Here is a 27356-nt window from a genome sequence, read left to right on the forward strand (position 1 = left end):
CCAACACCATAGATATGGTAGTTGATGCTATAAGAATGGGTGAGGTCACAGATGGGTACATTACAAAAGAACAGACAAAGAGGCAGAGGACAGAACCTGCATGTCCCAGAATGTAGCTTATATTTCAAGTCCAGAAAGGCTGATCCTTTCCTGCGCACTCCCAGACTTGCTACGGTAGCCTAATGGCACAACCCTCGTGGGCCAGGGTTTTATCTCAGTAACACAGGATTTTATCTCAGTAACACAGTAACACTCGGTAGCCTAATGGCACAACCCTCGTGTCTCCACTTTGGAAAACTGGCACTGTAAAGTATGGTTGTGTAAAAGCTCCCTTGTATGAAACATGATAGAGATGACTGCTAGTCTGGAGTTTGGCAGAGTTTTTCCAGCAGTGCTCACTTGCATACACAAGAATATCAGCCACCTAATGTATGGTATTTGTGTATTTTTGACTCACTGTGTTACACTGATGGGGGTTTTGCATCTCTCAACAGTGCTAGTCACCTTCAATTATCCTTCTACAGTTATAAGACTGATTGTAAGCAATTCCTTGCCTATGCTCAGCAACTGTATCTTTCAAACTATACACCCTAATTCCTTTCATCCTCTCCCTTTCATTCACTTAAAACAACATTGTTACCAAACAAGAAATTATCGTATCCTTTACTTAGTGAACTCTCTCATACGGAGGCAACTTTTCTTATGGCTGAGAAATGGATGCAGATTCCTCAGCAGTCTGCCCATGGCAATGTTCCAAAAACGTCTTTAGGGTCACTATTGAGAGACACTAGGCAGCTCTAACCTCCTCTCTCTGCTGGGCCTCCATATCCTATTGAACTATTGACAAAGGTTAAAGTTCAAGGCACAGTATGGCAGAGTGCAGGGTGCAAACAGGTGAGCCTGAACTCTGATCACTCAGATACTAATTCGTTCCCGTGGAGAAAGCTGGCAGGGGTAATTAGTCAATCAGGCTGGCTGGCTGGCTGTTCTAAGGAGCCAATTACCCTATCAGCCCAAGGCCGTTAAAGAGGTAGGAAAGAAGTGCCAAGGGGGAGGAGAGGAAGAGGACCACGGCAAGTTGATCTCAGTAACACAGAAGCCTCAAGGGAGGGAGACGTCTGTTCCTCTCAGTTCTTGGGGAGAGGGCCAAAAGAGCTGTTGGCACTGTAAATAAACAGTTGCACGCAAATTGTTGTAGAAATGGTGGAGGGAATTTAAAATAAAAGAATAAGGTGAAGGCACAACAACTGGGGATTCGCAGCCAGGAACCCTCTCTAGGAGTTAGGTGCCTAAGCCCTTTTGTGCAAATGTGGAGCAGGAATTTGAACCCACACCTCTCAGGAGGATGCCCTAACCACTGGGCTATGGGGTATTCAAAGGAGGGGAAGGGGAGGCTCCCTCCATCTCTCCTGTTGAAACTGTTCCACTTCATATAAATAATGAACTAGTCATTGGTACAGGGCTTTGAAACTGGGTCTCCTGCATCCTGGGGGAGTGCCCTAACCACTAGGCTATGGGGTCATTCTCACTCTCTTTCCCTGGCCCAGTGAAGAGTGGTAGGACTGAAGCAGCTGTGCTCACTCCCACTGGCAGAGTTTTAGTACCTAAAGGATTTTATCTGTGGAAACGTAGGCACCTTGGGCAGCAATTAAGTGGGGGATCGGAGGATCTGAAGTTCAAATTTGGGTGCCTAAAGTGCAGTTAGGTGCCTAAATCCTTTTGTGGACCTAGGCCTTATTGTAAAGAGCTTCCTGGCTGGTTCAGGAATAAATTGGTAGCTGGGTCAAACCTGAAATGTTCTCCACACAGAAATGGAGCATTAAACATCCTGGGAGAATTTCTATTCTGTGCCTTACAGGAGATGCAGCAAAGAAGCAGCAGCCCAGGGGTAGTGAGGGAATGATACCAGGCTAGTGAGGGCTGGTGCACCTTCTTGGCACAAATTAGAGAGCCTCAAGGGCTGGCCAAATTTACAGCAGACTCCCCAGTACAGCCAGGGGCAGAACCACATCCTCGAGCATCCCACAATCTCTGTAGTGCTCAGCACCAGGAACATTTCTTCTGACACTCCTGACATGCCCCATATAAGGGGGAAGCATACATCTGATTATGGTTTCCCTTAACTACTCCTGCCTCACAGAAAATTCTCACCTGGCGTTTGCAGCTCAGGTACGGCCCCTATAGACCAACAGAGTGGCATATGCATTTATACAGTGCACAGTCATTCCAAAGTTGCCCAAACTCGTTACAATCTACACATACAGCAGTCATTTCACAACACTGGAATGCAGCCAGCTCTGGGGTGGGAGGACATTAGCCAGCATGCACTACTTAACAGTGGTGGAAGGGGTATTTTTCCCCCAAGATAACTGGGGAAAAGTCTACCCTTACAAAAACCACCATGAGATCTTTATCGTAACTACTGAAACCAGACATGTCCTCAGTTTTTAAAGTCATATAACTGGGCCATCAGTCTGACACACTGGTTGCCTGATCAATCTGTTGTTAACCGTCCGTAGTCTTGAAATATTTTGCTCTTACGTGAGCCCAGATACCTTTATTCTACTCAACAAGTGTATTGAGAATGGTGGAGGGGAGGAGGTTAAGCATTTTTTTGTGCTAAGCTGCAGAGTTTTAGAATCAGCATTTGAAGAATAAACCACCATAATAAATGTTTGCCCCAGGGTCCCCAACCTCTTGCTACTTCCTTCATTAGCTAGCATTGATCTCCAGGGAGTCATTTTTCACTCTTAATCATTCTTGGTGTATTGCAGCTCAACTTTGGGAAACAGAGAAGCAGCTGCCCCTGGAAGCCTTCCTCAAAGTCCAATGATTCAATGCCTACCTTCCCATTTGGCAAAAGTCTCCGTATCTCCACCCGATCTAAATGCCATCCAGAATTAAGCCCTCCGCCTTTGTGCCCAATACGAATCTTCTCAATAGTGTCACCAACATCCTCCAGCTACAAAAACAAAAAAAAAAAGATTATGAAGTGAGTAATAGGCAGCAGCTTCAGTTCCTTTACAGCTAAAGCCAAGATCCACTGATTCATTGTCCATTTTCTTATTTAATGTCTATATTAAGTTCCCAAAGGGGCAAATATTAGCTTCACTGCAGCATCCATATGCATGTAGAATGAGGGGCTCCACACTGTTGTTGTTCTGAAATAAGTGTGTTCACACTGACTTGCACTGAAATAAGAACATTTTGGGAACAGATTCTGTTAAATTGGTGCAAGTCTGTCCGTGGAGCATTTCCTCAAGTTCTTCAGCTGGAATGGGAATTGAACCAATCCTAGAAGCTGTAAGTTTAATGTGGTTTGATTTTTTTTTTACAGCTCTGTGTTAGATTATTGATACATGATTATTACAGGGGAAGGAGGGTCTTGAAATCAAAGCACAAGATTGAGAGCCCGGAAATCTGCTCTCTCTTTCTTGCGCAGCCGCAGACTCGGTCTGCCACTTTGAGCAAATCACATAGCAAATGCCACTCGTTTACTCATTTGCCCCTTTAGCCACTTATATTCTGAAAAGAAGGCTGTAAACATAATTGCACCAAAATAATGAAATTGGTTTGGATTTGCACCTTTTCTTATTTCGGTGCCAGCTTGAGTGTAGATCAGCACTGCCTGAATGCCTCCTTTTCATATGGGAGGGGCCTGCTAAGCTAGTGTTTTCCCTGCTGCGATTTGTATACCAACTATTTTTCAATCTTGCAAATGTTAAAAGTTTGCCGGCATCAGTTTAGTTCCCCTACTGCTTGCCCCCAACATGACTAGACTGTCATGTACTGAAGCACAGTTTGTCTAATTTCAGGGGATTTGAATAGATTGGTTGCTGCAATTCAGGGTTTGGTGCTGCAACAGAACTGATTAGGGAAGCTTGCATGAGGTCTGCATTCACTCTATCCGAGTTGACTATAGAGAGCATTATCAATCTCTTACTAGTATAAAAATTCAAATTCTCCGAATTCATCCAAAAACATTAATATAGGTGAAACGATGTTATTCTTCCTCTGCACAGCCTGAATAACCATCCTTCAGTGAGGCATTCAATCTATACATAGCAGTGAAGTGGCATGTCACTGAAAAGATGGGTATTAAAAAAAGATGTGTTTATTGCACCGCTTTAGGCATCTCTAGAAAATCACCACTCAGAACTGCAGCTGATAATGTGTATTTTAATGCTTTTATTGCCCCTTCTGCAGAATACCAAACAGCATCGGCAGTAAAACCACTAGAACAAAAAGGCAATTCTCAGCACTGTATTTTCTGAAATCCCAGCACTATTTTCAAGGTCTACTGAACTTCAAATTATGGCTCCTCACGAATAGGTGAAAGAAGAATATATTTTGCTGCTATTTTGTTGTTGGTAAAGAAAAAAATAAATTTTGGAGACCAGTTAATATGTCCTTCTAAATCCACAGAACAAACTGCATTGTCATGTACTTAGTCTAAAACACACTGATGTCTCAGCTTCTTCTAAAGGAAAATCAATCCTAAGGATTACAACATTAAACTAATGGGCAGTTCAAGATTTTTAACACATGGATTGATTAATGGCAAACTCCATCACGGACAACTCCAGGGAAACTCCACGGAGGTAAGTTCTGTTCTTTGAAAGACGTAAAGAGGAGGGTTTATTGTGATTTATATCCTAGGACAACAATTTGAGGTGAAAATTTTTTAATTTGTTTAAAAATGTTCTAAGGTCTGGTCTTGATTATTAAAAAAAACCACCATCACAACAAAACAAAAAGAAACACAGAAAGGTTTTAAGTCCCTCTAGGAACTTAATCTCTCTCGTACCCAGTGGATGAAAATAGCAAACAGAAATAATATATAGGGACAGATTTTTAAAACACCTCCATAACTTGCAGTATTTGCTAATTCATAATCTTGGGTATGCATTGGTTTCAGTGAGAGTTTGCTGTGAGCAAGGACTGTTGAATCCAGCACTGCATGTGCCAATGGGCTGTTAGCCACACAGCTGGTTGATGTGCTTGCACCAGGGCCAGCTCCAGGCACCAGCTCAGCAAGCAGGTGCTTGGGGCAGCCAAGGGGAAGGGGCGGCACATCCGGCTCTTCGGCAGTATTTCAGAGGGAAGGACCTGCTGCCGAAGAAGAAAGTGGCTCGCGATCGCGGCTTTTTTGTTTTTTTACGCCCGCCGCTTGAGGTGGCAAAAACCCAGGAGCCAGCCCTGGTGTGCACAAATGTATCTTTTGCATACACTAATGTACGTGTTTGCAAATACATCAGGAATACACCAGGCTCTTTGAAAAGTTGGTCCAACATATTCAGAAATCATAGCTCCTACAGTAAGGTAACAGATCCTCTATATATTCCTACACAAGCATTAGGCATGATGGACCAAGTTTTCAAAAGTGCCTTCTGAAAGGGCACCCACAAAATAGTGCATATAGACCCCCCATTTGTGCAAGCAATTTCAGACACTACCTTTGGTTCTTAGAAGGGGTTCCTTTTTGAAAATATTGGCGGGACAGAGAGCAAGTGAGAATATGTGTAAGTGTGCCAGAGAGAGAGGAAGAGAAATTATAATTGATTAAAGGTTTTAGATGAGGCCCTTAGCAAGCAATGGCAGGGGTTGCTACTTATCAATCATATGTTGCTCCTATTACTGTATCTGTGCTCCTTACAGCGCTTTAAGTGTATTTATCATTGTAACATGCAGTGAGATAGGGCTATTATCCCCATTTTACAGATGGGAACCTGAGGTGCAAGTGTAACCCCGACAGACGCCAATCTGTCAGTGGACAGGGTCGAACCTGGGGAACTTAGGGCATGAGCTAAAAGCCAACTAGCTCTTAGCTAACGCTGCAGAACAGACTCATTTGACTCTCTCTCTAAGGCCACGTCCAGACTAGGGTATTAAAATCGATTTTAGATACGCAACTTCAGCTACGTGAATAACGTAGCTGAAGTCGAATTTCTAAATCGAGGTACTCACCCATCCAGACGGCGCGGCATCGATGTCCGCGGCTCTCCGTGTCGATTCCGGAACTCCGTTCGGGTTGATGGAGTTCCGGAATCGATGTAAGCGCGCTCGGGGATCGATACATCGCGTCCAGACTAGACGCGATATATCGATCCCCGAGCAATCGATTTTAACCTGCCGATGCCGCGGGTTAGTCTGGACCTGGGCTAAGAGGGTCTCAGTGCCACTAGATGGGACAGAAAACTACACTGAGAAGGTGTGTGGGTTACACAAGGAGGCTTGGTGATTTGCCTGGGATCATACAGGAAGTCTGGAGCAGCACTGGGACAAATCCAAGTCCTAGGCTAATGCCCTAACCACCAGACCATCCTTTCTCCTCCATGGAAGTACTTGCACAAGTCTCCAGTGAGGAGAGAGGTAAAGAGCAGCACTGGGCGAGTAATTGATTTTTTGGTTCAATGGAAGTTCCAAAAAACTGAGAAAAAAAATTCTATTTGGGCTGAAACACATCTGAAATTTTTAGACTGTCTGGTAAATGGAAAAAGTCTGCCTGAGGTCTATTCCAGAAGAGGGATTTGAACCCAGAGCAGAGATTCAAGCCTGGGTCTCCACATGAGTTCCCTGACCACTGAACTAAAGGTTACAAGGGTCCAGCAGCACCCCCATCTTTTCCTTCTCTGGCCATTCTGTGAATGCCCAAAACAATTCATGTCAAATTCACAAATAGCTTCAGGTCAGCCAAAAATGCATCTTTTGTCCAGAATTAGTCATCCAAAAATTTTCACCCAGCTGTCATGAAGTCTGTTTTCCATTTTTTTCCACATCCTGACTGCTTTTCTTTCCATTTTGTGTCCCTAAACCCCTCACCCAATCATTGCTCCTGCAAAAGAGCAAATATTTTTTATTTTACCTCCACAATGAACTGATCCACTGAATTCCTCTCAAAGCACATCTTTTGCTCTCTCTTGTTCTGGCACAGGGATTTCTGTAGACTGCAGACCCCATTACTTCCATAGAGAACAATGAAAACATCTGCATCGGTGCCAGCTCCAAAGATGTCACTGGTGTAAACTGTGATCTCATACGGAACAACTAAGTTAAGCGGAGGAAAACAAAAAACAAACCCCAGGCTGTGAGCGAAAAGCAAGGCTTCCAACTGGGAAAGTCTATAATTCATTTTAGAAAGTAACAAACTCAAACCTAGATTAGAAACGTCAATATTCACAAAGCATCACTGGGAATTATACACACAGAGGTGATGCACAATTAATTGCTACATTACGTTGCAAGCCATCAGGCTGGATTCCGATCTCAGTTACACCAGCATAAATCTGGAGAACTCCATTTAAATCAATGAAGCCAACAGAGCTACTCTGAATTCATACTGATTTACTGAGGTTGGAATCTGACCCACTGGATTTAATCCTGGGAGTCAAAAGAGCTCTGAATATTTATACTGCAAAGTCATTGAAACATGGATCTCCCACAGTACGCTGAGTCTTCAAAAGACTCAGATGATTTTTGAGTAACTAAGCAAACTGGCAAAACCGAACTAGCTGGAGCTGGTATGAAAAATTCTTTATAAACTTCATTCAAACTTCTGGACTATTTTAAGTATTAGCTTGCGGAGGAAACATCAACCAGAGGGGGTGGGGGTGAGGGGGAATGTGAACCTGTCTCTCACTTTAAAGACCAAATTTCCATTTCACTCTCTTATCTAGTGTTCTCTTGAGGCCAGATTCTCCAATGCCCTGCACCTTGTCCAGTTATCTACAGTAGTGCAAAGTGGACATAAAATGCTACTAAATTAGAATTGTGACTATACAAGGTGCAGAGCAACAATGAATCGGACCCTTTAATCCTCCCTTGTTCCTGCCTTGGTCTCGCTAGAATTTATTGTTGCCTTTAATTCCATACTTCCTACAGTTCTTTCTTATTCTTATTCCTTTTCAGACTCTTCCTGATGTAAGAAATAGACTAGCCTGGGGGGCCATAAGACCAAGACAGATTCCTGGCTTTGCCACTGACCTGTTACATAACCTTGAGCAAGTCACTTCCCCTCTCTGTGTCTCAGTTTCCCAATGTGGAGAATGATATTTACTCTCTTTTGTTCAGTGTTTTGAGGTATATGGCTGAAAAATGCCCGACAAGAGCTCAGCATTAATATTATTTATTTTATTCCAAATTATCAAAGGCCTCTTTGCAGTTCTTAAACCCTAACAGAGATAATCTCTTTGCTGACTCACACTTAGGATGCTACTGGTCTCCATTAGAGTTGTGCAGAATTTGGCCCATAGTTACCATGGCTTCCATTTCTTCTATCCCTTCTCTGTCATTCTGGTTGGCCTTCTGCTCTCTTTGGTTTACCTGTTCATGTATAGCAAACCCCACTTCAACCATTCTCTTCCTTTTTCCATGCCTCCTTCTGAGCTGCTTATAATCCTGTGCTCTCCCACACTCCACCCATTTCAATATTGGTTGTTATGCTTTATTGCTGGGAGTTCTAGAACTCAGCATCCTAGATCAGAACAGATGGCATACTTCTGGCACCACTTCTATTATTGCTGGAGTAACTGTGATTATGCACATCAGAGCATAATCATTCATTAACTATCCAGGCTTTCTAAACACAGCTCTCAGGAGAACAGAGATGAAGAAGTTTGATTTTAGAGACAATCAGCCTGAAGTTACTTAATATTCTTTTTTGTCAGAACCAATGAAATCTATTTGCCTGTGCTGCAGATAAACTGAATAGTTTCCTGCAATAGGTAAAAATAAAGAACTAATCCGGGAGACCAAAATCGCCTGCTATGTGTTATGAAATAAAAATGATCGGATCTTCTCAAGTCTGCTATGCTTGTTTTTTTATTTGAATATTAACATCAGCTTAGAACTGAATCAGCAACACAGCACTGTAACAAGGTCACAGCTCTCAGCTGTCAGGATCCCCTTTCATTTGCAGGTTGTACCCTACAGGCACTGTTTTAGCGGGCACAAGAAGAACATGTTTTCATCCTCCATGCTCAGGGAAAGCATTTGGCGTGAGCGATCATGAGACATGTTGGACCATTTTAGTGGCAATCTGAAATCACTATTTTAACAGTTGGGAAATTAGAATACTGTGAACAGTACAACATGTGTATTTACGCACGTGTGTATTTATGCTTGGTTCTTGCAAGTCTCCTTCTCCACAGCCCTGATTGCTGGTTCCAGACGCTGCAGAAGGGCTGCTGACACAAATAAGCTTTGCACATATTGTACATGAAAAGCTGGCATTCCAGAAACTCTTATGTCATGTAATACCCCTAATAAATTACTCACTCAAGTTATGTCTCATATTACCATGTGTGGTACATCTCAGGAAAAACACAGTGAGAAGCAAAACCATGGTACTATTGGTGACTGTCATTCCTCTGAAGAGGACCAGCGCAAGGGTTATGCACTGGTTAAGTTCCATAAGGTTGAAATGTGACACTGATGATCCCTAAGTGTGATCTATGTTTGCAGAGGCCTTGCGATGCCTTGATATTTATCCCATGCGTCCCAACCTGGGGCCAGTTGTGTCTGACAGCAGACTGAACACACCGGGGAGGGTGGTGGGGAAGGGAACAAGAAGCACTCATTCTTCCACCCCTAATGTTTTATGTGGAAAGAAAGTACAAATGTGCTTGAGAGACAGGGGGTGCCATGGTCAGAGCAGGAGCTGAGTTAGGGATGTGAGTGAGGGGACACTGTCAGAGCATCACCAGGGAAAGATTATTTTAGCTTCTGACTGCTGGATAGTTTGAAGAGGGGACGGTAAAGATCAGGGTGGCCAGAGAGGAGAATAGATCAGGTGAGAAGGAACAATGGCATGAACCAGGGTTTGGGCAGGGGAGAGAAGAAAGAATCCATAAACCCATGGTAGCTCTATTGTCCCTGTTACTGTAGTATCTGAGTGCCTCGCAGTCTTTAAAGTTAGTTATCCTGATAACAGTCCTGTGAAGAAGGCAAGTCCTATTGTCCACGTTTTACAGAAGGAGAACTGAGGCACACAGACAGGCTAAGTGACTTGGCCAAGGCTACACAGGAAGTCTCTGGCAGGGCAAGGAACAGAACTCCATTTCCAAATCCCAGGCTAGCACTTTAACTACTGGACCATCTTTCCTTATAAAGGGAAGGGGTATATTTTAAAAAAGCCATGGATGCAGAAGTGACAAGATGTGGCAACAGCCAGCATGTGTGGAGAAGAGTCAGAGAGAGCCTCAAAGTTGTGAATGTGAGGGATGAGAAGCACAGTGGATTCCTACCCCACAGAAATAGGGAAAGGGGAAAGCAGGGGGATTAGAGATGAGCAATTCAATGTCTGCCATGAGGCAAAACTCTACATACATGGAACATATTCTTTTGTCTGCAGTTGTGCAGGGAAGAGATCTCTCTCTGTGGCTCCATCGTCCTCTGATTTATCCAGCCAGCGGCCACAAGGGAACTTCAGGCATCTCCCAAGTGATGGGGCATCAATTTCCACCCATTCCAGAAACCAGCCAGCAGAGCCACCTGCAGCAGGAGATTATACTCAGAGTGAATAGCACTTTTCACCAGCAAAGCGCTTTACAGACAATGAACTAATTAATTCATCCTGCAAGATCCCTGTGAAAGAGGTAAGTGTTATCATCTTGTTTTACAGACAAGTCACTTGCAGTAGACAGGCTACTGCTAAGTGATTTGCCCAAAGTCCCAGAGGGAGTGAAAACCAGGGACAGAACACAGGAAGAGCTCACTGGTCACCATTAGACTCTTGCTCACTCTTGCTTGTTTCGTCAGAACTTGAGGCCAATTTTTTCAAAAGTGGAGAGGGGTTTGAGGTGCCTCAGAGTCTGACTGTCCAGTGGGAGACTAAAGGGGCCTCATTATCAGAGGGAGGGTTTGCTGCACTTTCTGAAAATCAGGTCCCTTTAAAATGTCTGAAGTTAGGCATTCAAAAATTGAGGCATCTGGAACCACTAGTCAAATGTGAAAACCTGGGCCCTTTGTGTGAATTTAACACCTGGGTTTTATTAACTGCAGATCCCATTTTGAAATCCAGATCATTTCAAAGCATAGCAATCAGGTAGGAATGCCCTGAATATATACCACAAGGTGGTTATAAAGCCAGACAGAGGATTGGCATCACCCCTTTCTTGGAATAATAGTTTTGTACAGCAATTTCCTTGAAATGTTCACTTCTCCTGGGCAGCCTTTCCATCCTGGTGCATACTCCTCCTGCTATAACATCACAGCTTACAAAAGGATGAAAAAACTGCTGTGTTTCAACACTTCTCACACCTCATTTGCCACCACTGCTGTACCAAGTCTAAATTAAATTTCAGGCTCCTTGGGGAAACAGCCTGTATATTTGTCTGCAAAGCACCAAGCCCATGATGATAATAATGTCCAACAAGTTAATAAATAAGTCATGAAATGAATATTTCCAAATATAACACCCTCCCCCACCCCAGCGTGGAACAAGGAAAGCTATGTTGTGCCAGGTCATCTTACCTTTATTGTCATGGCCAATCTTTATTTTTTTCAGGTCCCCAATGTCCACAGATTCCACTGTAAACTCATCGAGCTTCCCACGCTCAAATTTGTTCTTGTTAGTTTTGGAGGCCTTTAGATTGATTATCCCTGTTTGTTGCAGCACGTACAGACATTGTTAATTGCAATGATATTCAGATCTCAGTGGTTCAGGAGCCAAATTAGTAATCAGCATTACCCAAAAAAGTAGAGTGAATTCATTGTTTCATTTACTATATATGTGTGTATGTATAATTATTCTCACAGTAACATGACAGACCGTGTATTATTATATTATTAGCTATAATTGGTTAATAACATAGTAAAAGCATCCTGACTGGTAGGGATGCTGGAACAATTTATATAGTGTGTGTGTGGGGGGGGATGCTGAAAGTCATTGAACCCAACTGTAAACTCTGTGTATGATGGAAACCACTTTAAGCCAAGAGGTGTGGCAACATCCCCAGCACAACTACTTCCAGCACTTATACTGACTGGTTAATAACTTAGATGGTTAATAATTAAATCACACAGTGTTTTAATATCATGTGCTTCAAAGAGCCGCAGGAGACATATTAAAGAGCCACTTGCGGCTTGTTGGCTGCTGTCTGAGTATCCCTGGTTTAATGTATAAAAATCAATACTTAGGGACTGAAAACAGGAACAGGGGATGTGGCTACAGTGTAATAAATGGCCTTTCACCTCTGGAGACTTGGTGTCCAATCTGTCCTTTGTCACATTGAACCCTAGATTTTCAACTGAATATAAAAAACCCACCAAAATACACATCAAATCTCTCTTGAGTTCAGAGGTCTCCCTTCAATGCCACAGCAACTATACTGTTGAAGGGCCAGCTAGAGATGTGGTCCGAGTTTTGTAAGGGAATTTGCCCAACACTTCTCTTCAGTGTCGGTCACTTTCACAAATACTAAGATTCACTATATATGCATCGTGTCGGTCCCAACAGGGTTTGCTCATCAACAGATCAAATATTTCTGCAACATCTCAGCAGCTGAAGATGAGCTGGGTTTCTAGAGTGGGCTGATTCCTTGCTGGGATACAAATGATGTGACCCAGACCCACTGTTCTGTTTTCCTACTCTTTGTCTTAATCTATGCTGTCAACAATTCGGCTTACACAGCTGGTGTAAATGGGTATAGCTCTACTGAAGCCTATGAAACGACAGTGATTTGCAGGAGCTGAAGCTCGATCCTCTAGTAACTGAAATGCTAAATAACATTGGCTTCCACATGCACTCTGGTAAGAAAAAGACTTAGCCCAAGTCCAGACTAACCCGCTGTATCGGCGGGTTAAAATCGATTGCTCGGGGATCGATATATCGTGTCTAGTCTGGACGCGATGTATCGATCCCCGAGCGCGCTTACATTGATTCCGGAACTTCATCAACCCGAACGGAGTTCCGGAATCGACACGGAGAGCCGCGGATATCGATCCCGCGCCGTCTGGACTGGTGAGTAACTCGATCTTAGAAATTCGACTTCAGCTACGTTATTCACGTAGCTGAAGTTGCGTATCTAAGATCAATTTTCCTCCCCTAGTCTGGACGTGGCCTTACAGCAAGAATATGAAATCATCTTAACTAAGAACAGATATTGTATTGAGGAAAGCAAAAAAAACCCACCCCACTCTCCTCAGTCATTTCAGTCAATTATACCAACAGCACGGACCCCATCTCTCTCACACATACATGGGCTGTACTTGGTTCTTACCCGCGTCATCTTTATTTCCGTAAAGAATGATGAAGACATTGGCATCTGTCCCAGAATTCTTCTTGTCCCCGGTTTTCACTTTCACAGAATAAGTAGTGGATTGAGCTGTCAAAAAGCATTTCTTAATTTGAGAGTGTGAACACTGAGCAGCCATTAATTCTGTTTCTTCTTGTTTCATTGCACGTGTTATTTATTTATTTTTGGACAGTCAGATTGTATTCCTAAAGCTCTGACAGTAATTTCTGTCGCTTGTACTGATATTTGCTCAAGTGAAACAGGACGGTTGGGCTGAAGGATTTGCGACCCCTCTTCATTCAGTAATGATTTCTCCATCTTTACAGAAGAGAGAGCTGTTCAGACTTCCCATCAGGGCTGCCCGGGGGAGGGCAAGTGGGGCAATTTGCCCCAGGCCCTGAGCCCCACAGAGGCCCCCATGAGAATATAGTATTCTATAGTATTGCAACTTTTTTTTAAAGAAGGGGCCCCCAAAATTGCTTTGCCCCAGGACCCCTGAGTCCTCTGGGCAGCCCTGCTTCCCATTTCTTTCCTGGGAGTCCCACATGCTTCTCAGATTTGTTTCCTGCTGCAATCTATAATAACATTTCATTTACAGCCCTTCACTGTACAAGATTTGCATAGTTTCCCACAACACCATGATCTGAAAAGTGTGGCAAACTCTTAAGAACTGTGGAAATTCCTAGAAGCTGTCTCCAAAACACTCCAAAATAATAAGCCAAGATTGTCAAAAATGGATGCTTAAAGTTAGACTCATCAATCCATATTTAGGCACCCAAAGGAGTGTTCTGATTTTCAAAAGTGCTGAGCAGCCAGAAAACTCCCACTGAAGTCAATGGGAGCTGCTGGGTGCTCAACACTTTTGAAAATTAGTCCACTTATTCAGCTGTATAAATATGGGTGTAGGTGCTTAGCTTAAGGCTCTCAACTCCCATTGGAGTCAGTGGAAGTCCAGGACACTCATTAGCTTGCAGGATTAGGCCCATGATTGCATCATTATTCAGTTGTTGGCATGGGCAATCAAGCAGACTGGATACAAGGTAGTTTCAGGAAGATAAACATAAGCAGAGCTGGCACTAGGCATAAGCAGACCAAGCAATTGCATAGGTCCCCAAGCTGCTCAAGGGGCCCTCTTATTTGCTTTTTTAGTATATGTTGTGTGTCTAGGGGGGAAATATTCTTGCTTACGACCCCAGTGGGCTAGCTCCACCTCTGATCATAAGACAGCAGGGTGCTGAATGAAAAAAAGATGAATCTTCAGGTTCCTTCCATTGATAGCAACAAGTCTCTGGTTTTAGTCACTGACACTTGGTCAGTTTCATATCCAAACATGTACCCATTGCTAACTAATTAGGCCTGAATAAAGACTGGGAGAGGCTGCGTCACTACAAAAAATAATTTTCCCTCTGTTGATACTCACACCTTCTTGTCAACATTACTTGGTTAACCTATTGGTTGGTATATTATTCTCAAGCCTCCCCAGGGAAGGGGGTGAAGGGACTTAGGGGGATATTTTGGGGAATAGGGTCTCCAAGTGGTCCTTTTCCTGAATCTTTGTCTAACTCACTTGGTGGTGGCAGCAATACCATCCAAAGACAAGGAAAGGATTTGTTCCTTGGGGAAGTTTTTACCTAAGCTGGTAGAAATAAGCATAGGGGGTCTTTCATGCAGGTCTCCACATCTTACCCCAGAGTTCAGAGTGGGGAGGGGACCCTGACAATCCAGGAGGGGACTTTTTCATGGCCTAACAAATACTTTAATTGATAGTGGTCTTAGAGCTATTAATAACTTGTCTTCCTTTTACTTATTGAAAGAAACACAAGACTGATGTAAACCTTTCTGTTCCAGGCCCAGAGAGGCAAGAGATTGATGATCATTGTCTGAATCTTTCTTTATAAATGCTTCATCCACTGGGACCAGCTCCCTGGCAATCTGACCATCATCTTCCTCACCTGCCAACCACCGCTGGCATGGGAAATAATACCTGCAAGAATAACAGTGGCACACAGCATTCACACAGGAATTTTCATCTTCAGAGCACTTCACAGACATGAACAGCAGTAATTAGCAAAGATGAGAGGCTCGTTAACAAAGAGTAACAGCACTCAAAGCTGATAAGCATAAATGTGTCTCCTTCCTTGTTTTTTGTTCCCTTTGTGTGGACTTATCCAGGTCTGGTAATTGATGCTTTCTGATAGGTACTGAGTGTCAAGCTGTCAATCCCGCCTGGCTCATTTCATTTTGAGGCCCAGAAGCAGATAAATAACCTAAGGGTTAATGATTGTCTCACAGCAAAATACACTTCATATTTACAAACAACGGAATGAATCTTGAGGTCCTCACTCAGGTTCCAAACCAGCAAAGCACATATGAACATGCTTAACTTTTAACATGGGAGTAACCCCACTAAAGTCAATGGAACTATTCACATGCTTGAAGTTGAGCACACACTTAAGCATTCCGATGGATCCGGGGCTCAAGTTTTATTCAGTCTGCTCCCTCTCAAGTTACTGGGAATTTGGCTGGGTCAGGACCTTTGGATTTAGCCCATTGGTTTATTACCCTCCTGCGCACACACACACACACACATCTAAGACAGCCATCCCCACATCCAAAAGCACCGTTATTTTAGCATTTTAAAAGGCTCATCCAGTCTGGATTCGTGACACATGTAACAAAATCACTATGTTCTTTGTATTTCTAAGGCTTTATATTTATCTGACTGGAAGTATGAATCCCGTGCGTCTGATCACATGAATGGAGTGCAGCAATCTGCTCACCTGGTGTTGTCCTTGAGATCAACAATTTCCACTCTGTCCAGGAACCAGGCTGGGTTGCCACTGGAGTTGTCATGACGAATCCGCAGTTTCTTCAGTACTCCCAGATCAACGGCTTTGATAGTGAATATATCTTCCTGCAAAAGCAGAAACAGAGGCAGACTGGTGTTTCACACCCAAGTTTACAGGGAGTCAGTGCTCTGGACAGGGTATTTTTTCCATTTAAAAAAAAAAGTGAAAACTCTCTCGTGCTTTCTCAGATATTAAAATCATATTATCAGCAGCTTTAATCTGTCTCTCCTAACTCTCAGTTTTTCCAGAGTCCTTATCTCTTGTTGGAATCCACTCTGCAATGAAGCATTTGAAACCAGATGTAAAGGCCCTTTAAGTCCATGGAAAGATTCCTGGGGACTTCAATATGCTTTGGTTGAAGCTACCGTCTCCCTTTGTCATTTGCAGTGTCCATAAAGTTTACCAATTAACAACAATAACAATATGACAATACAGCCTTTATTGTCATGCTATTTAGAAACCTTAGTGCAATTAGCTTGTTGATAGACTTTGGGCTTCCTCTGCTACCAAAAGCATAAGGTGTTACGTCTCTTTCTTAGAATTCCTCCAACTTAAATAATGATGCTCAGATTATAATGTTATTAGATCTGAGCTAATAATTCACAATAAACAGATTATGTGGCAAATTTAGCCTCTTTGCTTGTTGCAAGTTGCCTGCAAGCAGCTTACCATTTTCTCTGTTTTTTCATTATTCAAAATTATTCTCTGAATAATTCCTACTAGTAACAGTTGCTCTGTTGATTGCAAACTGCACTGTTTTAATTATAACTGGACAGATAAGTCACATGATATTGTTTTTGCTCCCTGACCAGATGAGTGTAACTTTTAGGATCAATTTTCCAATGCAAATATTCAGACATTCACAATTAATTCTGACATATATTATCTAATATCCATTTAAAATTTCCAGTTTACAAACATTTCTGCCAGTAAATTACAAGCACCAGAACACTTGCAGGATTCCAACCACAAAAGAGGCACAAACCCAGGTGGAGCAAATTCAGTTTTTCATTCAAGTGAATATTCACTGAAATATATATCGAGTATTTCCCAGCTCTATTTGTTTAAGAGAGAAAACCAGATGTCCAAACTATTAATTCAAAGAAGAGCCTGAGGTTTACTGAGAAGATGTAGCAATGAAGGACCAGCAGCTTGTGTTCAAGGACAGAGGATCAGACCTGCCTTTCGCTTGCTTGAGTGACTATTTAATGCTTTACCTGGCCCTTCTCAAACTTGTTCAGGTGGTTGGACCTTTTCAGCTGGCGCTCACCAGTGTCTCCTCCTCCTTCGCCATAGATGCTCAGGAAGACATTAGCATCAGTCCCAGCACCCCACACATTCCCAGTGATGACATGGACCTCATAAGTGTTCTCTGTAAGTGAAGTTGCACAGAAGAGATGACATAGGAATATAAGAACTATCATGCTGGATCAGACCAGTGGTCCATTATAACAACATGCTGGCCTATAAGCACAGGCATGGCCAGCCCTATTAAGATGAGGTTTGTTCTGAGTTGTGGTCCAGACAGGGCACACGATGGAGCGGGATCAGGTGACTGTCATGTGACTGCTTGCCAGACACTATATAAAGGAATGCTTCTGGATCATTCTAGAGGAGGTAAGAGTTGAGGTAAGTCCCTCCCTCCATGGGAGCTGTCAGCAGGCCAGGAGAGCAAGGATGAATGGTGTGTCCTCTGCCCTCTTCGCTTGGCTGGGACCAAGTGTTTTGAGTTGTTTACTCGTTTCCAATCCTTTTGTGATAATAAAGTCAGCTCTGAGGAAAGGGTCTTGAACTGAACTCTTACTTGGGCTTTATTTTAACCTTCCCTAGCCAGGTTATTTGCTCACCAACTTATGTAACGCCGACAGACTCCAGTTGTCGGTGGGCAGGATTGAACCTGGGACTCCTGCAGCTAAATGCATGAGCCTCTACTGCAGGGGTAGGTAACCTATGGCACACGTGCTGAAGGCAGAATGTGAGCTGATTTTCAGTGGCACTCACACTGCCCAGGTCCTGGCCACCAGTCTAGGGGGCTCTGCATTTTAATTTAATTTTAGATGAAGCTTCTTAAACATTTTAAAAACCTTATTTACTTTACATACAACAATAGTTTAGTTATATATTATAGACTTATAGAAAGAGACCTTAAAAACGTTAAAATGTATTACTGGCACATGAAACCTTAAATTAGAGTGAATAAATGAAGATTCAGCACACCACTTCTGAAAGGTTGCCAACCCCTGCTCTACTCCATGAACTACAAGCCATATGGCTGGTAGCTAAGGCTGTAGCAGACTCATTAATCTTTCTCTCAAAGTGGTCTCAGTGCCACTATATGGGACAGAGCACCACATCCAGCAGGTGTGTGGGTTACACATACACTCATCTAGTCTAATATTCAGTCTCCAACAGTAGTCAACACTAGATGCTTCAGAGGAAGCTTTAAGAAACCCCGACTGGGCCACTGTGGAATAACCAAGCCATTTAGGACGTTTCTTCCAAACCCCGATGTTTGCTTCTGCTGTGAAGCATGAGGATTTAGATTTTATTTTTTACCCTATCTATTGTAATGTCGTACATTCTTGTTTGCCATATAAATGCTGAAACTGAGATTTTAAATCTCCTAAACCCTTAGCCTCAATGATATCTTGTAGCAGTAAGCTCCGTAGGCTAATTACATGCTTACTTCTGGGGGAATTCTGCGCCATTGTGCACAAACAGAATTCATTCAGATTTTTTTTCTCTGCAGAATATAGAGTCTGCTGGAGAGGCGCTGCAATTATACATTTCTCCAGCCAGGGGCTGCTGTGGCACCAGAAGAGAGGGCAGCCAGAGAGCGGAGAGGTTGGGGAAGAGGCTGTGTTCCTCACAGTAGAGCCAAGGGAGGAGGCACGGGATGGACAGAGTGGGGCACTCAGGGCTACAGGAGGGTAACAGACTGGAATTCAGAAGGGCTAGTGGGAGGAACAGACAGGAGCTAGTGGGGTGACAGCATTGAACCATGAACTGAATGGGAGGGGGGCTGCAGGACCGCATGAGTTTGGGGGAGAGGGGCTGCAGGGTCACATGGATGCAGGAGGAGGACTGCAGGGCCACATGGGGACTAGGGGCAGGAGTGTGAAGGATACATGGGGATAGGGGCAGATGTGACCGACTGAATGGGAGTGGGTAGGGGTCAGCCAGGGTGTGCATGGGGGAGGCTCCCCAGCTCCCTAACAATCCCTCCCGCACACAAAAAAATCCTGTTCCATACTTCTCCCATCCACACCCACCCTCTCCCTCAGCTCTTTCATTACCCCTGACTCTCCCAAGGCTTTGCACTACTTCTGAGGGGTGCAGGAAATACATTTCTGTATTGTGGTTTAAAGGAATTGCTCAAAGTTCTGTATGGAAATGCCTAGTAAGGAATCTATTTGTCAAACAAACATTTCCTGAATCTTTTTTGTTGTTGCCTGTATTGTTACAGACATACTTGCTGAGAGGTATTTTGAAAGAAATTACTAAAATAATTGAAACTGGTGTGATTATATTGTGTTAGTTTGACAAATAAAATATGCAGAATTTTAAAATATTGTGTGTAGAATTTTTTAATTTTTTGGTGCAGAATTTTTAATTTTTGGCACAGAATTCCCCTAGAAGTACATGCTGTGTGAAAAGTATTTGTTTTTCTCGTTGTTAAATTTGCTCTTTTTCCATTTCACCGGGGGTGGGGATGGTGTAGCAGCCTGGCAGAAGCACAGTCTTTGAACTATCCTGAGTGCACAAGGGAGTGGAGGTGAGGGGGTATATACGACTTTGTGGCATTTCCAGATTTTTGAGTGTTAACTGTGTACTGCTGTCTTAATGTAATGTTTATTATTGATTATGAGACACTTAGGGACACATATTTACTACTGAAGTTTACCCTCAAGTCCAGATCCATCCTCGGGTATCAGTTCCACAACCAGCTCCTTATCCTCTTCATCTGTAGCCAACCAGCGGTGAGCCACGAACTTACAGACTTCCATCACTTCTTCTGGCTGGGAGTCCTCCTCCTCTTCCTCACTGGATTTCTTCTTCTTCTTCTTCTTCTTTTTCTTCTTATCTGTCTCCTTCACCTTCATTACCATCCATTTAAGTGTGACACTTTCCAGGAACCAGCCATCCCCAATGCCCTTCCCATCATGGCCAATTCGGAGCTTGTAGATCTTGCCAACATCTGCAGCCTCTACCTGCCACCAAAGACAAGTTTAAGGCCTGAGAGAACATGAAATGTCTTCTCTTCATAAATAACCAATGATAGTGCTTAAAACTCCACAGGGACCATTATAACCAAAGCTATTACCTCACTATTACCTTGACTGTGAGATGTGACAGGTCATTCCCTGCCCCACTCCCCAGTTTCAGCTGGATTGAGGGTTCTTTTTCACTTCCTGTTCTAAATTACTGTGTAGTGCACTTCCATCAAATATCATCTAAACTGACTGAGTGACTTGCACGAGGTCATACAGAATACCTGTGGCAGAGACACTCAAACTAAGATCTACTGGGTACCAGTCCTGCCTCTCCTGCTTTCACCAACACTGTTGCTGTGCCTTTGTTAAATTATTGGGCTGACTATTGTATTCATCTCTATCAGTCTGCAAGCTTCTTGAGGTGTGGACCTTGCACCATTTTGGGTTTTTTTGGTTGGCGGGGGGGAGGGTTAGGTGATCGGTAAAATGCTGTATATACATATGGTGCTCCTTAAATAAATGTTAGCGATGCAGTATGGTAAACCACAGTGGAAGACTGTTCTAGCGGTGAGGACACTAACCCTGCACTCGAGAGACTTGGTTAAATTCCTACCTCTACCACAAATTTCCTGTGTGACCTTGGGCAAGTAATTGAATCTATCCTGTGCCTCAGTTCCCCATAACAGTTCCCTGCGATGGTAAACTCCATTAAGATGGTACCATCCTCAGATACTACAGTGATGGAGGCTATACAAGAAGGAGGAGGTCTCGCTAGTCAGTAAAGCAGATATGAAGAATGGGCACCTCATTGTTTTAGACTATTTGCCCAGATTATTTAGTAACTTGCCCCACTAGAACAGAGTTTCTCAGCCTGTGAGTTGTGACCCACAATTCGGTCACCGGAATGTATCAAAGCCTTGCAGGGCTGGCTGGGCTCAGCTTCCGCTCCAGATGTTGCGACCTGGTGCACAAGGTCACCGCACTGCTCAGGTTTTGCACAGTCACCCCTTTGTCATGAAGATGGGGGGCCGACCAAGACAAATTTGAGAGAATGGGATTGCGATCTCCTATGCCAGGTTGTAATTCCGCTCTCACAGATTTGGGCTGGCTGGCCCCTGTCAGGAAGAGGGGGCCAAATCTGAACAGATCTGCAACTGCAGAGGTTGTAACATCAAGCGTGGGAAGCCGAATCCAGTGAGCTTCACGGACAGGGGCTGGGAGGGAGTGGTTGGTGTCTGTTTGTGTTGGATGCAGCAGGTCACTCTGGGATATGCCAGTGGGCAGGGATTTTGAGGATCCTTGCTGCTCCCCCTGAGCTGCCCCTTCTTCCCACAAGCATGGGGAAGAGCAACTTGCTGCTTTGGGTCACAAACAACACATTCTCCAGTAAGTATTGGTCCCTCGACATATATCCCCCAACACCCTCTGTCATACCACCCATCCTGGCCCAGAGATATTTTCCCACTGCATTCCTGGCTCCTTCTGCCACAAACCACCCCATTTTACCCTCACAACCCTAAATCCTCACCCCCCGTCTACCCCCAGGGGGTGGTGTGTTTTTTGAGGGTGTTTTGGCTCTCTGTTCCTCCCCTGGCCACCTCTGCCTCCATAGCCTTCCCTCAGCCCCCATCTCCTTCCTTACTACATTGCCAGGACCTCAATCTTCCCATTTCACCTCCAGGCCCACAAATTCCCCCACCCACACACACACATTCACCTTCTGTCCCCCATGGGCCATATGGGGGAGCTGTATTGGGGGGGGTCTCGGTTGCCAATCCTCCCCCCAGTGGCCCGCAGAGTTCACATCTGGTTGATTATATCTCAAAATCTTAGCTCCAAGGTCTGCCACCCCTGGATGGACCTCTGCAGGGAGGTGGGAGCCCATCGGATCTTGGGTGTCTTGGGGATCTCTGGGTTACGACAGGCCATCAAGGTTTATAAATGGGTCGTGAGCCCAAAAAGTTTGAGAACCACTGCATTAGAAAGTGTTTCTCAGCATGGTGGCCCCATAACTAATGACACTTTCAGTTATGGTGGGTTTTTGTGTTGATATGTAGTTTATACGCTATGTACCCTGTGACTATTTTCTTTTTCAGGCTTTAATTTGTCATTTTAGTATAGAAGACTTCAGCCTAGAAGCATTTTTATCAGATTAAAACAATAATCAGTTGCAAAAGAGATGTTTATCAGGAAACTGAAATCGATCCACCTATCCCAGCACAGAGAAAAGTGTCTCTCTTTTCCCAGCTCATGTGCATCCAGCATTCCCTATCTGTAACTGATAGCATTGTCTCATTAACATGTAGCTCATACAATCTTATTCTTTCCCATATCTTCCTGTAAATATTAATATTGAGAAAGATAGAGATCCTTAATCTCCTAATGCTTCAAACTTCTACCTTCTGTACTTGGAAAACTGCAGAAAATGGGTAACACATTAAACTTAAGGCTTCCAAATTGTGTAAGTGTTTAATAGGAAACAATCATGGCTATGTAAATAGAGTGATCTACATAGAAGATTTATACAAATCTGTAAGATTTAATATGTCAGGGGAAGCTCTTTTACTTTAGAAACAGATGAATGTACAGCTGGTATTTGAAATGTTATAACAAATTATATATACAGTGTTGTTGTAGCTGTGTTGGTCCCAAGATATTAGAGACAAGGTGGGTGAGGTAATATCTTTTATAGGACCAACTTCTGCTGCTGAGAGACAAGCTTTTGAGCTTACACAGAGTTCTTCTTTAGGTCTGGGGAACGAACTCAGAATGTTACAGACAGAATGTTTAGTTTAAGTAGTTAACCCGTGAAATAGGTTAACCTGAAGAACTCTGTATAGCTCAAAAGCCTGTCTCTTTCACCAGCAGAAGTTGGTCTTATAAAAGATATTACCTCATTGCCCTTGTCTCTATAACAAACAATAAGTACACCTCTACCCCAATATAATGTGACCCGATATAACACGAATTCGGATATAATGCAGTAAAGCAGTGCTGGGGGTGGGGGCTGCGCACTCCAGTGGATCAAAGCGAGTTTGATATAATGTGATTTCACCTATAACACAGTAAGATTTTTTGGCTCCCGAGGACAGCGTTATATCAGGGTAGAGGTGCATTTATAAAGTGCTGGTCATTCAAGGACCTCCAAACACTCAAAGAAGTTGTCCCTGTTTTGCAGATGAAGAAACAGAGGCCGAGAGAGGTTAACAGAGCCATGCAAACGCACAAAGCAAGGAAGTGGCAGACCCCAGAAAGGAATGCATATCGGTATCTTATGGGGGCAGTGTGATGTACTGGATAGAGCACTGGCCTCAGCCCCAGGACACCTGGGTTTTATTTCTAGCTCTGCCACCGGATGACCTAAGGAAATCACTTTAACTTCTCTGTGCCAACATCTCCCCATCTGTACCATGGGGATAATGACACCAATGTTTATAAAGGGTTCTGAGATCTACTGAGGAAAAGTAGTAGGCATAATGGGACAATGGTAAAGAATCACTGAACAAGTCAGTTTCTCAACACTTAACAGGGAACTTTATTAGAACAAAGCAAACATTTTATCCCTCCCTCTGCTTCATGATAGAACTTGTGCCTAGACCCTTCCCCACTTACCCCTCCCTTCTGCCCGGCTTCCTTCAATAGACTTAAAGAGACAGCACACACATCGGCCTATTCCTGATTGATCTCCTTGCACTATCCAGCGGACCATGCTGCCTCCCTCTTACGAGAGGCGTAAAGAAGTCATTAATTATCCATCTCATTCAAGCCAGACCCAGGACTTCCTATGTATTCTTATTTACTTCCTTTAAAAAGTGTTAGCCCTCCAGTGCATGGCCTGTTTCAGGACTGCACTGAATTGCTGCCTCGTGCTCAGAATAGCACAGGGGCTGCTACTGAGTTGCTCTCACTTTCTGTGGACGGTGCTCACTGTGTCAGCAACCCCTTTGGCCAGACAGGGCACTGCAGAGAGTCTGCTCGGACCAACGAGGTGGGTGGTCAGTCCACCCTTCTTGTCTGAATCTCTATCGACCTATTCTAGAGGCAAGGACATTAATTTTGTCCCACTGGAGCGTACCTGCCCCCTTCCCCTCATGTTTGGCAAAGGTTATCTGGTCCTTGTCCTCAAGAGGCCTGGAACCCCCTTTGGTTTTTAAATCTCTGTTAAGAGGTAGGTAGGGGAACTCAGACCACTCACTCCACTGGATTCCAGTTCAGGGCCCTGAACCCTGGAAGGCAGAATCAGTTCTCAACAATTCCCCTGTTGAGCTCCTTCTTTCCTCCCTCTCTTGGTTCTGTAGGCTTCTGCAGCCTGTGCCTCTGATCTGCCCTTCTTTGGGTTGTTGTCACCCAAGGGAGGCTTCTCACCAGCTTGCTGGCAGGACCTTCTTTTGCTAACCATTTTGCTCCTCTGGCAGCTGCCCCACTCCTCAAATCTTTTATTCTTCCAGGTGTTATGAGGCAGCCAATCAGCATTGGCCAGCACTTCCTGCATTAACTCTTTGGTTGCCAGGCCCAGGTTGACTGAGACCCAGTGGTTAGGGCACTTGCGTAGTACTCAGATGGCCCAGGTTCAATTCTCTTCTCCACTAGACTTACCGTGTGGCCTTAGCAAGTCACTTAGTCTCTTTGGGCCTCAGTTCTCCATCTGCAAATAGAGATAATAGCACTGCCCTTCCAAATCCTGGGTGGGAGGGGGTCAGGGAAGAATACAGTATAGATGTCATAAGGTGCTCAGATACTATAGGTAGGAGGGTACTGTTAGCACCTTCAACAGATAAAGTACAGAAAAGCATGAGATGCACCCCTTCAAAGCAGCAGACTTCATGGGATGACATGGCTCTGCATCATCCCTAACACTATTAGCACAATCTGAGTACTCTTTCCTACAGAACAAAGAGTAGTAATTCCAGTAGCAAGGATTGGCAAGGTTGAGCCAATAACGTGTATCTCTGCATAAGTGCCATGTATGATTAATGGCACATTCTAAAGTAAGCATGACAATATGTCATGCATGCTTTTTCGATTAAATACAAAAGCTTAATTAAAACATAAGGGATAATGCCACTAGATCAAGGCCAAGACACAGGTTTACAAATGTTTTGCAAAGCTAAAATGAATATTTCTTTTCTTCTACAGTGCCTGCATCCTAAATACTAGTGCATGGAAACCTGGAAGGGAGACTAATCTATTTTCATGAATTGCAAAAGCCAATTGAGCAGGAATGTTGAAAAGTGAATGTGTGTTGCCATTTTGTTAAAAGTACATTATTTTGGTTCTCATTTCTTTCCCTTCAGATAAACAGTAAAGGCTGCCTTGATCGTACCTTAAAAATATCGGTTGCTCCCCTCTCAAAGTTGTTTGACCTGCTTTTCAAGGTGATCAATTCACTTTTGCCAGTCTCGCCATAAAGCTGCATGAAGACATTTGCATTGGTACCAGCTGCCCGCACGTCCCCCGTAACTATTGACACCTCATAATTTACCACTATTCCAAAAGAAAAAATAAATTTAATGGAGGAGTTAATACACAAAGTTCCTTAGTTTAATTCCGGGGTGAGTTTGCTAGTGGTGAAATGCATAGAATTGCTTTGAGATGAAAATTAATTATCTATAATACACATAGGCTATTTTTATCATATATAAAAAAATTTATGGCTCCACAGCCAATGCCTATCTCAATAGGCAATAGCCAGTGTCTATCTATCTCAATAGGCTAGGGTATCTCCCAGAAATATCTCTGACACATTTTGCTTTGGTAAAAGCACCTGAAAAATGTGTCTAATAATATAGCTTTAAAAATCTACTCCAAACACTAGCTAAACATTATTATTTGTCTAATGTTTTACTTTTACAAGTAGCCAAAAGAGATCAGTCTGAACGATCTAGTGGATACAATATGGGCATGTCTACACTGCAGCTGGGCGCCTGCCTCCCCAGGTAAAAAAATTCACTCTAGCTCTGTAGCAGTGTGGATGTTGTATCCTGGGCAGTGGCTTGGATCAGCTGCCCGAGCTCAGACCTATCAGGTCAGGCAACCTTGGACTCAGGCTCCCACTCCTCAACATCCACACTGCTATTTTTAGCCCACTAGTTCAAATGGAGCTAGTGCAAGTCAGTCTATCCAGGCTCGGAGTCTTGTTCCCAGATGCAACATAGACATACCCCCAACGTCTACCACCCACAGACTTCCCATATAGACTCTTGGCAAGTCATTCAGAAATGCTGTTGCTGTTATCCCATCTGGACAATGGACCTATATACATTTCCCTGAAGGGGAATACTTTGTTTGAGAATGCAAGAGGAGTCAGATCCTGAATTTCCTTTCACTCAAGAAAAGTAGTCTGACCCAGTCCAGTAGCAGATGATAAAAATATTCTCCATCAGACCACAGGCTTGTCAGGTCAAGTGAATCTCCTAACTCAAAGTTAGAGGGCTACTAAAATAGGGCCTTAAAAATGGAACCTCATTGCAACATTAACTATGGAGAGGTTCAAGCCTCTCCATAATACAGTAGTGAGGAGGGAGCTACATGGAGCTGTGGGGATATGCACTACATTTGTCGTCCCTGGGACACAAGGTCAACTTTTAATCTTGGTTCTAAATGAAAATGAATGTACCGATGTCAGTCAAAACCAGAATGGATCTTCATCCATATCTATCACAAAACTTCTCTCAAGAGAGGCTAGGAACTGGAAATTCAGATGCTATTGCAAGTCAAGACTGTAATAAACTGGAAGTAGTATGTGAGGATGCCGCTCTGGAACAGCATGGGAGCTGCAGGTCAGCAAAGAGATGCTTTGATGTTGGAGCAAGGGAAACCCAGCATCTGACTGCATTGAGCCCGGCCATAGACTAGGTTTTTTCTAGAATCTCAGAAGTCAGAGATGGAGGCAACCTATTACATCATCTCAGCAATAACCCCGTCAATGCAAATATAAACCCTACAGTGTTCTTTTCTTGTGTTTTTTCATTTTTTTCTCATCTGATTGTAAATGACCACAGCAGCAGGGCTTTATCATTTACTTTCACAAACAGTGTGCTGCTACCACTGCCTTTCAT

General features: G+C 43.6%; 1 protein-coding gene across 1 annotated transcript in view; it reads right to left on the reverse strand.

Moving 5' to 3' along the window:
• LOXHD1 (lipoxygenase homology PLAT domains 1) overlaps positions 1-27356 on the reverse strand; it is a 209944-nt gene that overhangs the window by 91337 nt on the left and 91251 nt on the right. The window contains exons 18-27 of the mRNA XM_050943268.1: positions 25622-25782; positions 19989-20295; positions 17302-17456; positions 16016-16149; positions 15071-15219; positions 13221-13325; positions 11473-11601; positions 10327-10491; positions 6866-7047; positions 2846-2962 (exon numbers count right to left, since the gene is read on the reverse strand). Coding sequence (XP_050799225.1) covers positions 2846-2962; positions 6866-7047; positions 10327-10491; positions 11473-11601; positions 13221-13325; positions 15071-15219; positions 16016-16149; positions 17302-17456; positions 19989-20295; positions 25622-25782 — 1604 coding nt within the window. The remainder of the gene's footprint in view (positions 1-2845; positions 2963-6865; positions 7048-10326; positions 10492-11472; positions 11602-13220; positions 13326-15070; positions 15220-16015; positions 16150-17301; positions 17457-19988; positions 20296-25621; positions 25783-27356) is intronic.

Source organism: Gopherus flavomarginatus, chromosome 3 (assembly GCF_025201925.1).
Source record: "Gopherus flavomarginatus isolate rGopFla2 chromosome 3, rGopFla2.mat.asm, whole genome shotgun sequence".
In the NCBI taxonomy this organism is placed as follows: Eukaryota; Metazoa; Chordata; order Testudines; family Testudinidae; genus Gopherus; species Gopherus flavomarginatus.